Below are 17,764 nucleotides of genomic sequence, written 5' to 3'. Positions count from 1 at the left end.
ATTATGAATAGGATTGTTTCCTGATTTCTCTTGGCAGAATCATTATTGATATATTTTTTAAAGTCATTAAATTTTCTATCATTGTTTTGTTGAGTCTGTTTATTAGCTCTAGCAGTCTTCTGGTGGAGCTTTTTGGATCTTCTGAGTAGAGGAACAGTATGAGTTTGACTTCTTTTCCTACTTCTATCCTTTTTATTTCCTTCTCTTGCCTAATTTCTCTGGCTAAAATTTCTCTTACTATATTGAATAAGGCTGGTGAGAGTGGATATCCTAAATTTTGTTCCAGATTTTAAAGGAACTGCTTTCAGTCCCCTCCCCCATTCACTATAATGTTGGTGTTGGACTTGTCATAGATGGCCTTTAAAATATTGAAGTTAGTTCCTTCTATCCTTAGTTTTTTTTTTTCATCATGAATGGGTGCTCAATTTTGTCAAAGGAATTTTCCCACATCTATTGATTTTTGTCGTTATTTCTATTTAGGTAGTAAATTGCATTTATTGATCTCTGCATGTTAAACCACCCTTGTAATTCTGAGATAAAAACTGACTTAATGTTGAATATTATTTGCTAATATTTTACTAAGAAATTTTGCATCTAAATTCATGAGGGACATTGGTCTGTAGTTTTATTTCCTTGATGAGTCCTTATCTGTGGGTGACACTAGCTTTACAGAATGAATTTGGAAGTAGTCCATCATTTCATGGAATTTATTTGTGCAGCATTGGCATTAGTTTTTCCTTATAGGTCTGATAGAAAAGTCCAGGACCAGATGGGTTCTGAGCTGAATTCTATGTTGGAAGACTTTTTATTACTGCTTCTATCTTACTGCTAGATATTGGTCTCTTTAGGTTTTCCATGCCCCCTTGATTCAATTTTGACAGGTCATGCGTGTCTAGAAATGTATTAATTCCTTCTAGGTTTTCCAATTTATTAAGATGTAAATTCTTAAAATAGTGCTGAATGACTTGATTTCTGTGATCATTTCTCCTTTTTCACCTTTTATTAATTTGGATCTTTTTTATTTTGCTTAGTTTGGCTAAGGCTTATCAATCTTTTCAAAGAACCAAGTCTTCACTGATCCTTTAATGCTTTTATTCTCTATTTCTTTGAGTTTTTTTTAATTTGTTCTATTTAGTTGTACATGACAGTGTAGAATGCATTTCAATTCTGATTGTATATGGTGTAGAGATGCACCATTCATGCAATCATACATGTACCTAGAGTACTGATGTCCATCTCCACCATCTTTCCTACCCTCCTAACCCCTTCCTTTTACCCAATCCAAAGTTCCTCCATTATTTCGTTTCTTCTACTGGAATTGGTTTGCTCTTGTTTTTCAAGGCCTTGAGATGCATCATTAGATTATTTGGAATCTTTCTGATTTTCTTACATAAATATTCATAGTTATAAGCATTCCCCTTAGAACCACAGTGTCCCAGAGATTCTGGTATGTTGTACAAACTTGAGGCAACATGTTACCTTGATTTTTTTCATATTGCTGTGTTAGGTTTTATGTATCTGTTGGGATGAATTTTTCTTCCCCTCTCATGTGTGGGCCTTCTCTTGCCAAAGTATTGTGCAATATCAATATCTTTAGTATTCTTTATCTCACTTGAATGTAAGAACTTTAATTTCTCATATCACTCATTCATCATTGAAAAGTGTATTATTCAATCTCCATGTGTTTCAATAGTTGTTTGATGCTGATTTATAATTTGATTCCATTATGATAAGATGCAAGGAATTATACCGATTTTTTTGTATTTGCTAAGAGTTGTTTTGTGGTTTAAAATATGGTCTATTTTAGAACAGATTCCATGAGCAGCTGAGAAGATAGTGAATTTGGCTCTTGTCGGATGAAATATTCTACAGGTGCCTGTTAACCAGACATAAATTAAATGGACTTAAGTCTGAAGAGTATGAGTTTATGCCTGGGTGACATGAGTGTTGGTGAGAAGTTTGTCAAAATTTATCCAGTATTATTATACTAGGGTCTGAGTAAGTTCAGTAGTGTGTATTTTATGTAATTAGGTTCACTAATGTTTGGGTCAAAAATATCTACTATTGTTTAAGCTTATTTTTAAGTCATAGGTGGACACACTTTTATTTATACCACATAAATAATTGTGGATTGAACCAGTGCCTCATGCATGCAAGGCAAGCACTCTACCACTGAGCTACAACCCCAGCCCACCTAATGTTATACCTTCTTTTTGGATTGTCCCCTTTACCATTATTAGTGAACTTCCTTGTCTCTTTTGATTAATTTTGACTTGATTGGCTTGAAATTTGCTTTGTGGGATATAAGAGTAACTTATTGCTGCTTATTTTCAGGCTCCCTTTGTATGGAAGGAATTTCATTTTCAGTTCGTGGCAGTCTTTGTCTTGTAAGGTGTGTCTCTTGCAAATTACATATAGCTGGGTCTTGTTTTTTAATCCATTCTGCCAGCCTGGTTTTTAATTGAAGAGTGGAGACCATTTACATTCAATGTTATTGTAGAGATATTTTTATTAATTCTTGCCATTTGATTTCTAGTGTTTAATTTGGGTATTGAAGGGTTCTTGAAGTATTTCTTTAAATTCTGCTGTCTTGGCTTAGTAGTCATCAATTCTTACCATTTCTGCCTATCTTGAAAAGTTTTTATATTTCTTCTTTGATTCTGAAGGATAGCTTTTCTAGATATAGCAATCTTGTTTGACAGTTATTTTCTTTCAGGACTTGGAACACATCATTCTATGCCCTCCTGGGTTTCAGAATTTGTGCTGAGAAATCTGAATTACTTCTGATTGGCTTGCTTCTAAATGCAACCTGACATTTTTCTATTGAAATTCTATCCTTGTTCTGTATGTCAGGGATTTTAATCATGATGTGTCATGGAGAGGTTCTTTTTGATCTTGTCTATTTAGGGTTCTGAATGAATCCTATATCTGGATGTCCATCTCATTCTCAAGGTTTGGAAATTTTTGTTATTTCCCTGAAGAGGTTATCCATGCCATTAGCTTGCATCTTACAACGCACATCAATTCCAGTGATTCTTAAATTTGGTCTCTTAATGTTGCCCCAGAGATCTTGTATATTCCAGTTATGGTTACTTTAATACATATCTGAATGTTCAAGGCTGGCCACTTTGTCTTCCAACTCTGAGATTCTATCTTAGCATGGTCTACTTTAGTAGACTTTCAACTCAACATTTGATTTATTGTCTTCCATTTCCAAGATTGGTTCTTTTTCAATATCGCTATATCCTTATTGACTTTATCATTCAGATCATTTACTGGCTTAATTCATTCAGTTTTTCTGTGTTCTCTTGAAATTCACTGATCATTTTATTAATTGTTCTTTAGTATTCTTTATCTGGTATTTCACCCACTTCAATATCTTTGCAGTCAATTGCTGGTGAGTTATGAACTTTAGGAGGCAACATGTTACCTTGGTTTTTTTTTTTTTTTCATATTCCTGTGTTGGAATGAATTTCTTTCCACCCCTCATCTGTGGACCTTTAGAGCTCAAAGTATTGTGCAATATTAAGTTGTGAATTTTTCCAAGTGGGTTTATAGGATAGTTTTCCTGCTAGTCCTTTGGTGATGATTAGTGTATTTTGATATGCTGTGTCAGAACTTTCCCTGTCGGTCTCAAAACAGTGGGGTCCTTGTTGTAGATCTAGCGGTTGTATTCAGGAGGGCATGTCAAGGACATGTTCTGTGATTGCTTTTCTTCACTCCCATAATCCTTTAGAATGTACAGTTGTCAAGTGATCTAGAATGAGACACCTCAAAAGTGTAGTGTCCACAACCTTTCTGTTAATTCTACTTTTGGCATAAGAATAGGATGATCAGGAGGGGGTCCTGGCCATTAGTATGGGGGTTTGGCCTCTTATATTAACATATTGCTGAAATTTGAGCATGGTTAATTTGTTTGCAGAGCAAGGTGCACTGGGTTTTGTTCAGCAGTAGAGTCTCTACCCTGTGAAGTTGTAGGGTCCTAGTTGACTCCCAGAATGTCACATGAGAGGGGGGAAACAAATACCCGGTATCTCCTGTGATATCTCTATCACTAATTACTGCAAAAAACAATAATTAGCTATAAACTAGATCTGGCAATAAACAACAGGTGTCCCACAGTACTAATAACTACAACAACATGAATGGTAGGGGCAGGAATTATATTACTCAGATATAGTCTGAAGGGAAAAGAAAATGTGTTAGAAGAGTAAAATAAAGTTTAGAATGTTCAAAATGATAACAAAGCAGAAGAGATGTAGCAAACGATGGCTATAGTAGAGGAGAAAAAGTAAATAAGAGAACAAGAAAACTTGGCAATTGGGGAAAAGAAACAAATGTTTGTAATACATACATACACACCAATCACAAAATATATATATGAAAAATTCTTAATTAAAAATATTTTCTCCCCTGAGGTGGACAGTCACTGCCTATGCCGACTGTCATGCATTCTGTTTCGCTTTGGGCTATGTATCCCTGAGACCGAGCGAGGACTGGGGGTTGTTAGACCCTTCCCGTGTTGCTCACGGAGCTGCCAGCTGGAGTGACCCAAAACTGAAGCTGGTTGAAACACCTCTCACCAGTATAAGGTAGGACAGAACAGGAAGCAGAGACTGACCTGGTTGGGGCTTAGCTCTAGTTAGACCTTTGGGACTTTGTTGGGTAGTACCTTCTCTGGAGATTACATCAACACACCCTTAGAGCCAGAAAGATGGGGGTCTCTGATGGGGATCTGGATCTGACAAGCCTCCCAAGAATTCTCATAGGGTGGCCAGCCAACGCCTCATGGGTCTCTCATACTTTGCCACCCATGAATGTGGTCATCCTAGGTTCAGTCCCCGAGAGTCACCATGTTCACCTTTTCCCAACTTCAGCTGGTCAGATGCGCCTCCAGACTTGAGTCTCCTTGGGTACAATCCTCCCCGTGCCTGTTGGATTCACGTTCTATTAGGTCACCCTAGGCCCAAGAGTAGGTATTACCAGGACAGTATGGCAATCTTTGGATGGCCATAGTGACAAGATGGCTCCCGCTCTGCACTTTTCAGTAAGAAATTCAGAAAACTTTTCAGACACCAGCTCACTCTGTGGACTCTGGTTCAGCTACATTCAGACTGTTTTTATGTTCTACAGGTTTTCCCATATCACATTTATGCACTGTATTTCTGTTGGTGTGATCCCTCCCCTCTGCAGTGAAACGGAGCCACTGCCAAGACCCCCTTGGGTCCCATGTACTCTTTCTTTCTTGTTTCTTTATTCAGTGCACTCAAATTTCTAAGTCTCTCAGAGAATCCTACCTGATATTGAATTTCAGTGAATTCCCTCTTTCACCTACCTCTCTGAGAAGCAGTATTCCCACTCCTTAAATCCTGACTCATGGAGCCAACTGGAAATGCAACCTTCCTCTAAGGCACCATCTTGACCTTTCTCTTTACCCCAACTGTAGTCCTGTGATACACAAGCACACATGATGGAACAGTCTATGTCAAATCTGATCACATCATGAGCACCAGGAAGGCACTAAGCTCTTAGCATTCTGTAAGGTGCACATAGACAAGGAGATCAGCTTATCACAGCAGTGATATTTTCCCCGATTTAAAAAAAAAAAAAACCTATCCGGCCCCTTCCCCTTCATGCAATATACAGCTGAAGAATTGATGACCTACATTTTGAGAATTATAACCTTGAATTCTATTCTGAATGGATTTTTTAGATTAAAAGGAACATGTTTTTGTCAAGTATGCAGGAGATGACAGTGGTAGAGTGCTTGCACAGCATGTGTGAAGCTCTGGGTTCAATCCTCAGCACCACATAAAAATAAATAAATTAAAAAGAAAAAGCATGCAGGAGATGATATAACTGTGTGAGCCAAAAGCCATAAACTGACTCTCAAAATTAGAAGTCATTCTCACCCATTTCTGATGACCCTTCCTTCTTCCCCACTCTTCATGTACACTTTACCTTCCCGCTTCCTAATCTATGCCTTCATGATTACCAAAGAGCTGATATTAACGAGAAAGGTAGCGTTATTTCATAACAGCACCTTAATTTAAATTTTTCCCACCAAGACGAATGTTTATAAGAATCTCACTTTCAAAAAGAAATATGTTCTCTTTCAATTTTCTTGGACTATTTGATAAAAATTCGTGAAATATTTCCTATACAGTGATATAATACAGGAATAAAGGGCAGTGGACATGGAGTATCAGAACTGGATACAATAGTATCGGGGCTGACTGCGGAGGTAGGAAGGAAGGAAGCCTGTTTGTGGGGAGGCCTTCTCATTTCAGTTCCTTGCCGCCCTGTGAGAATTTGGGCTTGGGGGTTGCCAACCTTTCACATGAAGCAAGCATTCTGGATTTTATGTGAAATCCTTTAAGGAAAAAAAAAAAAAAACTGAGCCAAGCTTTAAACACTCTGTGAGCCAAGCACTGTAGACTGCCAGTACATGTACCCTTTTGATTAAAATTCTGACTGAAATTCATTATACCAATTTATTTCCCCTCTCAGTGATTTGCATTTTCAAGTGTTTTCACTCTAATTGTGGATTGAAAGGTTATGTTGGCTACTAAGAACTCCGAGCTAGGACTTCTTGTGCATGAAATTTTATTATACCCTAGCCTGGCCCAACAACTATGTTTGAGTTTCAGGATTTGAGTCAAAACAAATAATCCAAAATTGCTTTGCCCCTTTTCCTGCCTCAAGACCTCAGGTAGGAACCAGAGCCCCTGGTCATGGATTAATCTCCAGCCTGCGTCACCTCCCTACCCATGTATGTAAAGTTTGAAGTCTTAGAGCTCCACTGTCTTCTATATCCCAGTACCAAGGACCCAGCCAAAGGGCAAAGTATAAAGAAAAGATGCTCAGTGACTTCAAAAGGGACCAGAGGGACAACAGTAGCTATTCTGAGGGAAGATTTGGTGAAGTTAGAGAGCCTGGGGCAGTTCTGCTGACAGTCTAGAGGCTCGCTTTCAGTGCTGCCTATAAAGTCCATGGTGTTTTGAGTTTTTGCCCAGGAATGTACACACAGAAGGCTCATACATGTTTGTTCAATATGGGAATGGACGGGTGATTTAACTGATGCAGTATTTATCACAGGGTTAAAGATTAACAAGGTACGAAGCCTGATTCCAAACACCAAAAGTTGAATGAAAAAGGAATCAAGTATGTTGGGATATACCATTTGGGGGTTTTAAGTATGTAAAGAAGTGGAAGAAGGTAGCAGGGGTGGAAAGGCCTGACAAGGTAACTCTACATCCTATACAACCCCAAGAGGATCCTAATTAGAATAAGTTCTACTCCGTGTATGTACAGTATGCCCAAAAAAACTCTACTGTCATGCATATCTAAAAAGAACAAATAATAAGGGTCTGAGCTATAGGATGAAATCTAATAGAATTGGAAGAAAGAGTTTCATCCTGTATCTTGTGCCTAACCCACCCAGAGTTCTACAAGATAATCAGAATTCATTTTAACTGCCTTGGGAGTTTATTAACCAAATTTCTTTAGCAAGTACTTGAGAAAACTGGCAGAGGCAGTTCCTCAGATGAACAGTGTAGCTTCTAGGTCCTTCTTACCTTGTGTGAGCTGCAGAGTCTTTCCCAGGACCAGAGAGAACTGGTAAGGAAGCAGTCTTATCCAAAAGTTCAGATTAGCCACACGAAAATGTTGTCAAACTCTGCCCCTCTCCCCTTCTTCCTAGGGGGCACCTTCTACTTTAGATCTACCATCAAGATTAATCATCTTCATATTCCATTGCATAAGGGTTGTGTGTCTGCCAAGGGGGCAAGAAGAACCAGGGTTTCTCCTAGGACCTGCCATACTGTTATCTAGCCAGACTTCTGATTTCACCTACACAGGAGAAAGCATGGAATCTAGTCTAAACCCCAAAGCCAAGCTTACCATCTGTTGCATAATTTCCCCTTCCACACTCCAATTCTCTCTTAGAATCATTTTTTTAAAAATTAGTATTAGTCGAAACATGGATGAACCTTGAAAACGTTCTGCTAAGGGAAAAGCCAGCCTAAAAAGACCATGTATGGTATGATCCTATTTGTAAAAAATGTCCAGAATGGGCAAATCTATGGTACCCAGAGTATCGGTTTGCCTAGAGCAGAAAGGCTAGAGGTGATGGAAGAAGGAGGGTATGGGGTTTCCTTTGGGGTTGATGAAAATAAGATTGACAGCAGTGATGGTTTCACAACTCTGTGAATACGGTAAAAGCCATTGAATTATATACATGATGAATTAATTATCTCTTAATATTTTACCATGTCAACCTATTTTACACTAAGCAATTAGACATTGCCAAATGTCAACTAAAAGCAATTCCCAAGTCCTTTATTGAGTAGTCTGTGTTCATAAAAATATGCTAAATAAAGTGACAGCATAGTTCATTCGTTGGAAAAGTAATGCATGCGAGCAAATAAGAGCCGGAGAAATATATCAGTCTTGAATTATCACATGTCATTATGGGTCTGGTTATGGTTTACATATAAGATGTCCCATAAAAGCTCATGTGTGGGATAATGCAAGAATTTTCAGAGCTGAAGTGATTAGATTGAGAGGTGTAACCTAGTCAGTAAGTTAATCCACTGATATGGATTAATGGGGCAGGTAGGATATGGCTACAGGAAGTAGGTCACTGGGGGTATGCCTTGGGTGTTTATATTTTGTCCTTGGTGAGTGAAGTATCTGTTTCTTGGCTGCCATGAACTGAGCAGTTTTTATCTGCCACACTTTATGGTAGAAAGTTCTGTCTCATCTCAGGTCCACAGCTGTGGAGTCTGTTGATCCTACACGGAACCCCTGAAACTATGAGCCAAAATAGAATTTTCCTTTCTGAATTGTTTTGGTCACAGTGATGAAGAGCTGACTAAAGAGGTCTTAATTTCTTCTGGGGAGTTCTTAATCAGGCTTTTTTTTTTTTAATAGCAATTACCTAGGACAAAGCATGGTTGCATTTCTTCAAACGACCAGTGTAGCTTCAGGACTGTGTCTCATGTTTGTTTCTAGACAGAACCCAACACTGACTCACCCAGTAGTGTCCGCATGTTATAGAAGGAGAGCTAGTGTTGTATGTGCATTTTTGCCTTCATCGTAAACACTGGCCAGCATGTGACTCATTTGGTGCATGTGAAAAGGAATCAGCAAAACTTCTAGCAACCAGTGGCCAAGTTCTCTGGGAGAAAGGTGACCATGCGATGTTGCCAGGCGTACGTACCCAGTTACCGAGGAGAATCCCTCTCTGCACAGTCACTAGGTGTGGGATGTTATTTAAGGATGAATAATGGACTTAAGGCATAATGACTGATGTATCATTATTGGTGACTGTTTTAGAGAAAAAGAAAGCGACGGGTGGGGTGCCCTAGTATGATCCTGTAAGCGACTGCCACCAACTCAGGTTGACATTTCTGAACGAGGTTTGATGATTTAACTAAAGACATTTGATCACCTCCACCCACCAAGAAAATAGGAAATAATGCAAACCACCTATCCCCTGTCAGTTCAGAATATGAGAGGAGTCCATCCCACTCTGAATGAGTTAGTCCCAAATTCCAGAACTTTCAAGAATCCCCAGAGTCAGGTGGTGTGGCCACCTAAATCCTTAAGCAGGAGAGGAAGAAATCCTCAGTGTCCTGCTGGTAGAATGAGAGATGGTGACTTACCAGAATTTTGGCAACTCTAGCTCTGGTCATTAAAGTTCTCAGACGTGTATGATGGTGTGGATATGAGGTGTCCCTATTCAGAGATCATGAGAGCTGTAACCTAATCAGTCCACCCTAGTTGGAATGGACTGACTAGGTGATGACTATTGGCAGGTGGGATGTGGATAGAGGCAGTGGGTCCCTGGGGGCATGCCTTAAAAGTGTGCATCTTCCTTGTGGCCCCTCTTTCATCTCTCCTGCCCACCATGAGCACAGCAGCTTTCCTCCACTGACCTTCCACCATGATGTTCTGCCTCATCTCCTGCCCAGAGCAATGGAGTGCATCAATCATGACCTAAATCTCTGAAGCCATGGGCCAAAATAAACTTTCCCCCCGTCTAAGTTGTTATCAGGAATTTTTGTCACAGCAATGCCAAGCTGATGAACATATCTGGTCATACCACTCTGTTTGCTCAGGGGTACACAGTTGAAAAGTATAAGTGGTCAAGCTATAGCTCTCCTGACGCCATCAAATATGCACATAAATGTGCTGCCTTTACAAGGAAGATGCTTGTTCTAATAATTGGGTTATTTTGTTGTTAAACTGCTTTACACTTTACAAGTAGATGTGTGCGCACCACATGAGTACCCGTCCTCTCCACCACTTGTCATTTTTGTTTAAAACCATCCTCCCAAGTGGGAACCGGTGTCTCTCACTGTGAGATACCAGTGGATTTCCATTTCTCGTGATCTTTCCTTCATTTTCACCTTTTTCTTTTGTTGAGGAATGACCAGAGCTAGAGCAACCACCAAGTTGCCTACACTTCCCAAAGGAAGAAACCATGTTTATTCATTTATATTCTCAGCACCTACCTAGTGCTTAGCACAGAGTACCTACTCAATGTTGTCAGATTCGTGATCGAACGTACACACACACACACACACCATTTTGGCTCCTCCTCCTGCCCAGATCCCTCCCAGGATTCTCCTTGGAAAAACAGTTTGAGAGTTTTGAAAACCTTGAAGTGAACTCAATAGATGAGTCATGGTTTGCATGATGCAAAAGTAAACCAAGAGAAGCTGTGATATTTTAGAAATATAATTTGTACATTACCAAATCTCTTTGAAGTCATTTATCTACCTCCTAAGAAGTAACATCTTTTCTAAATGAAAGGCTGAGCAAAATAGTTTTCTAAGAAATTATGAAAAGGATTCATTTCCTCCCGTTTGTGGAGAGTAAGCCCTCAGTGACCTATTTTAATAAAGGTCTATGGAAAATGTCATGGTAAAATAGAGAGTATCTGATGGTCATTTCAACCCAACTGATTTTTACTAAAACTAAGAAAAGTTGACCAAGTCTAAGACCTTCATGAGAGCCAGAGTCAGGAGAATAAATTCGTTTTCAGGGCCTCTCCCTTCTTCCCACCCCAATGAATCATGCCTTGATTATTTGGTCTTATCTGAAACCATCTGCTTCCATGGTGAAGTGCTAGTGTGTACGGAGCTTGCCCTTCTGAAGCAGTTTCTCGTGTGTGAGCCGCTTCTCCATGTGAAGGAGGGGAAGCAGGCGGGTTTTGTCTTTTTTTTTTTTTAAACTTTCCCTCCTGGATCAATAAATTTCAACTAATAAAGGACACTAACGAAGGGAGTTATAGTTGGGTTTTCCTTCCTTGGTCAATGGAGCCTGTATTACTACACACTACCCAGTAATGTTGAATTGTGTATTATGAATTTACCAGATTTTTTTTTTTTTAGATAGAATTTAAGTAGAAGGAATAAGACCATGTTTTAATCTTTGCTGGCAATTTCTAGTGGCCCTGTGGAAAATAAACCCCCAGAAGCCACTGTCTTCACATCAGGAGTGGTTAAAGATCCCCCGCACCTTTCCAACCATGGAGCCAAGTTCACCTCTACTCCAAAGTGCACCAAGCCTTTGAAGAACAAGGGCTGGGGATATAGATCAGTGTAGAGTACTGGCCTGGCATGCATGAGAGTCTGGGTTCCATTCCCATCATGGTGGCAGTTAAGAGAAGTTTTGAAATAAGCCTGGTGAAAAGAGACTTGTTGCCCAGAATTTGGAAGCACTCCAGGAGTCTCAGATCCTCGCATCTCTACTCCATTCACTGGCTCCAACAGGCTCCCAACAGCAGACGTGGCCTAACCTGTTTCTAAGGGTTGATGTTCACTCTCCAAGTGTGAGCTACTGTTTGGATGTCTTGTCTTTTCTATGGGTCCTCTTGGGAAACTCATGCCGTCTCTGGTCACATGACCTTAGCTGTGCTAGATCTGGACTGACAGTTTCCTCTTTGCCCTCTTTTACAGGATACATCCCCAGCTACTTAGACAAGGACGAGCTCTGTGTCGTGTGTGGTGACAAAGCCACTGGGTATCACTACCGCTGCATCACGTGTGAAGGCTGCAAGGTAAGCACCCTGGGTGCCCAGCACTCAACTGTACCATTTCTGATCCTTTCCTGGGTTAACTCCCAATTAACATCAAATCCAGCATTCGTGGCCTGTGACCCACCAGGGGTCTGGTGCTGCTCTTCATGTTTGACACATTTCAGAACTGAACTCTTAGGGTTGGGGCTCAGTGGTAGAGTGCTTGCTAGTACATGTGAGGTGTTGGGTTCAATCCTCAATAACTAGAATAAGGAGATCATATCCATCTACAATTTTTTAAAAAAAAAACTATTTCACCAAATTGTAAGTAACTACATGAAGTTCCGTGAGAGTGTGACATCTGGTTTCCTTACCTCTCCAAGTATTTTTAAAGCAGGAAGAAAATGAAAATTTTTAAACTTTTACTGTGAGCTTTTTTTTTTTTTTAATGCATTTCTATCCCAAGAAAATGCCATTTCTCCTCCCATTTTATCTGCAGTACTGGAGGAGACAGGGTCTGCTCTGCCGCAGGCTGCTTCCACCATTCATCTGCATGAATCTGTCCACTTTTAAGGGATCCATTAGGAAATATCTTTAAGGCTACTTAGACTCAATTATGTTCTGAAATTTATCCAAAGTGGCTTTCTGTAAAGGCTGTAGTAAATACCTGATGGATAGTCAGACTAATTTTATTCTCTGCAGACCTTTCTTAAGATCCTTGACAAGAACATACCAGTAATCAACAGTCAAAAGCGAGCCTAAATTTGCCTACTTAGAATCTTTGTCAACAAAATTAATCTTTATGGAAAACATCTTTTGGCCTGACAACCTAGCCTAGAAAAATAGTCTATCATAAAAAAAGCTAAAGCCAGTGCTATATCCCTCATTCAGCTAATGCAGTATAAATGAAGATATATTTAAAAACTGGGGACTTTCAAATTTTCTTGACCTTTTTTATATCTGAAATTTAATTATCACAATATGTAAACTAAAATTTGTACAACTTCATTTTCACCCACCTTATCTCCTCTTCTTCCGATACCCTATTCCTCCTCCTGCTAACCCCCAAAATTAACGTGTTAGTTCATTACCAACCAAGGTGTGGTTTTCCACTGCCCTAGTGGAATATTTGCCGTGCATGAAATTTGGAAATGCTTAGAAGTGTGCTTATAATGTTGACATGATACATCCCCTAAAGTCCCAAGGCCTTTTATTTGTAACACTGTTGTTTGAGACCCTGTTACATAACTTTCCATTCATCCAGACCCTTTTGATCTTGGATGATGTAGTTCTTTAACAAAGACTGGGCTGAAGGTTGCCATTATGTCCATGAAAATAACATCTTAAGGAATTTCATGAAGCTAATTACAAGTAAGTCCCAGCTATTTATTAATTAGGAGACTTGTAGTCTCTCTTAAAAGCACAGTTTTATTGGCTTGATTTGAAAGTCATAAAACCATGTAACATTCTCTCATTCCAAAAACTCAGTAATTGAAACTAGCCTTCCCCACCACAAATTAGCCTCAATTCAGAAGGCTTTACCTGACTGATTATGCAGCATTGAAATTCTTTTAAAGCATTTCATATGGCAAATTTTGAATTCTGGGAGAGAATCTAATGAAAATTCCATTTAATACTTAACTCCCCAAAGTGACTCTCCAGACTGAATATGCCTTATAGAGCACTGAATGCATTACCAGCAATTGACTTAAACAAAGGGCGAATTGAGCTTATTAACCCATGTCCCTGCCTCACTAAAATCAACTTTCCTCTTTTCTCAAAACCACTGGATGTTTGGGGCTTGATTCAGCTAAGGTTTCTTTTTTTTTTTTTTCTTTTAAATCATGTAGCACACCTGGTATTACACAGGAGGATGGCAAGTTCAAAGCCAGCCTCAGCAACTTAGCAAGAACCTGTCTCAAGAAAAAAGAATAAAAGGCTGGGGATGTGGCTCAGTGGTAAAGTGCTCCTGGGTTAAATCCCCAGCAAACACACACACAAAAAAACATCATGTAGCAAAGGCAGCTTTCTCAACTCCTGTGCCTGTATCTCCATCAGAATTCTGGTTCTGGGATTGCCTCGCTTCCTTGATGGGGGCAGGCTGGTAATGACAAATTGGGAAAAGGTCCGTTTTTAAGAATGGCAAAAGATTTTTTCCCCAAAGCTATGCTTCACATATTGCTTAAACATGCGAGTTTTTTCTATGGGATAGAATGTTGTCCTTTTTTGCTCTAACAAAAGTAAAATTTTTTGGAGAGATTTTCTTGTGCTAGTTGTTAATGCATCTTTTGTAGAAGAAAAAAAAATATGTTGCTCCACAATTATTTTCTAAGACAGACCCAAAGCTTAAGAGCTTCCCAAATACTGAACGAGGAGGGTAAGACTCAGCTCCCCGTGTCACTGATTGGCACATCATTTCAGACCACTAAGAAATAGGTCCATCTTCTCAGGATGTACTGAAACTTCTTTAAAAGGATACCTCTGCTCACCAACAAACCAATGAAATATGTCGTCATTCCATAAGACCTCAGAAAGGCTTTTGTCATTATTTTACTCTGAGTGTTGAACCCAGGGACTTAGGGTTTTATCTTAGAGCGTGTGCTTAGCATCCGTAAAAGGATTTTTTTTAAGTACAGTATTATAAAGATCTTCTATGCACGTCTGCTTTTGTGGGCTGGGGATAAGCTTAGTTGGTAGAATGCTTGCGTCAGGGCATAAGGCCCTGGGTTTGATCCCTAACACCAAAAAAAAAAAAAAAAAAAACCCAAGAGTTGATTTTTGTCACTTTTTAAGATGAAGAGGCCAAGCATCTTTATATTTAACTGAGATGAAGTGGTCCATCATCCTATGAAAGTATGCCTTATTATAGCTCAGGAGGGTATGAAAGGAAATAGGTCCATAAAGCACCCAAGAAAAGTCATCAAATGTAGGCGCAGGAAAGATGGCGCAATGATGGGTGTAGCAAGGCACCACCAGCCTTTTTTTCAGAATAGGCAAAGTCGAAATTATTTCACCCATCCCATTACAGAGGGCACAGGATGGCCCTTGGGGAGAAGTGGGGCTCCCCTTATTCTGGCTTGCACACCTCACCCACTCATTAGTGCCGACTCTTCAGGATGCCCCCAACCCAGTCCTATCCTTGGAGCAGGCATCAGAAAGAACATGAGGGAGAAGAGGGTCACCCCAGCTTTCCATGGAAAAACCACCTGCCTGTCCTGAGCGGCCCCGTCCACATCCTCAATGGCTGTCTTGGACTTTCCCATCTCTAGGGAAACAGGTTGTCCTGGCCTCCAGTCTGTGCCCTGAAGGTTTTTTTTTTTAATTTTTTCTTTTATGGTTATAGATAAACAGCATGCCTTCCTTTGTTTGTTTAGTTTTATGCGGTGTAAGAATTGAACCCATGCTAGGCAAGCGCTCCGCCACTGAGCCTGTGCCCTGCATCTTGCCTGTAATCTCTGGGTTTCTTTAGCCTTCTTCTGTCCTCCTTAGGGATGGGGGTTGTAGCGCAGCTTACATTTCACTTCTGTGACATGCTCTGACATTGACACTATTCAGGAATTGCCCACCCTGAACAGCAACACTGCTGCCCTCTCACCCAGCTGACCCGTGTGTGATTCCATGGATCCTGTAACTGCATATTCACCTCATGAACTTGAACAATGCAAATAGTAAAGGATTTACACACAGGCCCCCAAATCAAGCCTATAAGTCTCAGTCATTTTCTTTCTGCTTTGCCAACATAACATCCTATGTTGGACCTTTTCATTGTAAGGAAGCGCTTTTGTGTCTCTTGAGGAATATGCAAAGTGGGCATATGGACGTCACCCAAGCCAAAGAAAATTACCCAGGATAACAAAAACGTGGGCTGAGGCTGGCATTTCCGTCCCACCACTTCTCTAACAAAGGGAGAGGCCCCCTTTAAGTTTCAGCAGCAAACTCCTTCAAACTTGCCAGTCTGCCAAGACAGATAAAAGAAATGTTTTGGAGGGGCAAGTGAGAGGGGAACTAGTGATGTTCTGTTCACTCAGATAATACAGTAAAGTCATTTCATATCATGTAAGCAGTTAAGCAAAATAAGATTTGGATTACAACTCCTGGGTTGCAGGTCAAGTTCCAGCATGAACTTACTATGAAGCAAGCAACTGAACCTATCTGAGTCTTAGTTTTTTAATCCCAATGATGGGGACATTAAGAGTACAGCCCCACCCCCAGGGTTATGGGGAAGACAGAAGGACATTCGTGTCCACAGCACTTTGCAATGTAGCCCTCACAATGAGTGCTGCCATTATCAGTTCCTGCAATTTAGATTTAGATTTCAGAATCATGTCCAGAAAGCTTCGGTACAATCCCCTTGAGTATGTTATGTAAGTCACCCAACCCTATAACTGAATAGCATCCTTCAGACAGGAAAAACAAATTGAATTTGTGGGTGTATGTCTACAGACATTGAAGAAAAGAAATTAGTTATGGGGGAAATGTGATAGAAAACCCAGAATTTTCTTCTAAGTGCTGTTGTTTGAAAGGCTAAAAGAATTGGCCATCTCAAAACAAGAATTAAATTTCTAAAGGCACTTAATGCATCTACTTAATTACCAAGTAATTGCTAATAAGTCTCAAAAGCATTTGGCTCTTTTAATCTCCAGTCTAAAGTCCCCCATAGCTTAAATTCAACATCATCTTAACACCCTATGAAATAATTTATATTATTCAATGTATAGATAATAAAAACAAGTGCTAGATTCTCCTATTAGCTTCATTTCCTTGAATAAATGGGAAAAAAGGTATGGACCCTGCAATCCTATGACATCTCCTTTAGCTCTTGGGGTTACCATCCTATATTTGAGGATGCAAAGCTAGAGACCCAAATACAGGTTAAGGTCCAAAACAAGATCTCATAGTTATGTGGATCCAAAATTCCAGAATCGTTATCTAGAAAATATGAAACTGTTATCTGAGGTTTTTCTTTTTCATGTAGGGTTTTTTTAGAAGAACAATTCAGAAAAATCTCCATCCATCCTATTCCTGTAAATATGAAGGAAAATGTGTTATAGACAAAGTCACGCGAAATCAGTGCCAGGAGTGTCGCTTTAAGAAATGCATCTATGTTGGCATGGCAACAGATTGTAAGTAGATCTTCTTCATTTGCTTCCTCTTTGAGGAGTGTTGATTGGGGAAGGGTTTGGTGCAAGATCAACCAGACAGAAAAGCAAGCAGGAACCCCTGTGTGCAGAACCTGGTGTTCCCGTTCAGGCTTAGCTCTAAGGGGATGCGGGAGCTGTGAACCTCATCCTACTTCCATCTTATCAACTCTCAAAGTATCCAGATGATGGGGGAAGGAAAGGGGTTAAATTTATCCCTGCTGTGCATTCAGCAACAGATTGCAGCACATTACAAAGGAGGGGTCTTGTCCACTGACCTTGATCAGTAACTTCTCATACCCAGGGTTCATATGCTCAGAGCCCTGGCGACTCGTCCCCTTACTTTTCCAGAAGCAGAAATTGGAATTTACATTACGGGCATTCTTAGAGATGGGGCATTGGTGGAAAACATCATGTTCAAGAGTTTCTGGAGAATTCAGTCAAGTGCTACTGCATGAGTCATCTCTCAGTGGCTTGCTTGTATTTTTAGCCATAAAGACATTCGAGCCGAAGTTGTCCTGCCCAGTTTTCCAAGTGCCACAGCATATGGTGATAAGATTAGCCCTGGGGGGGGGTCTCTCCTCCCCACACTGTACAA

General features: G+C 40.0%; 1 protein-coding gene across 4 annotated transcripts in view; it reads left to right on the top strand.

Moving 5' to 3' along the window:
* The window catches only part of Thrb (thyroid hormone receptor beta), a 366,489-nt gene that overhangs the window by 329,637 nt on the left and 19,088 nt on the right, over positions 1-17,764 (top strand). For all 4 annotated transcript variants that reach the window (XM_026405351.2, XM_026405356.2, XM_026405343.2 and 1 more), the window contains exons 5-6: positions 11,970-12,070; positions 17,004-17,151. In XM_026405351.2, coding sequence (XP_026261136.1) covers positions 11,970-12,070; positions 17,004-17,151 — 249 coding nt within the window. The remainder of the gene's footprint in view (positions 1-11,969; positions 12,071-17,003; positions 17,152-17,764) is intronic.

This window comes from Urocitellus parryii, chromosome 3 (genome assembly GCF_045843805.1).
Source record: "Urocitellus parryii isolate mUroPar1 chromosome 3, mUroPar1.hap1, whole genome shotgun sequence".
Taxonomy (NCBI): Eukaryota; Metazoa; Chordata; class Mammalia; order Rodentia; family Sciuridae; genus Urocitellus; species Urocitellus parryii.
This window is presented reverse-complemented; position numbering and strand designations above follow the sequence as displayed.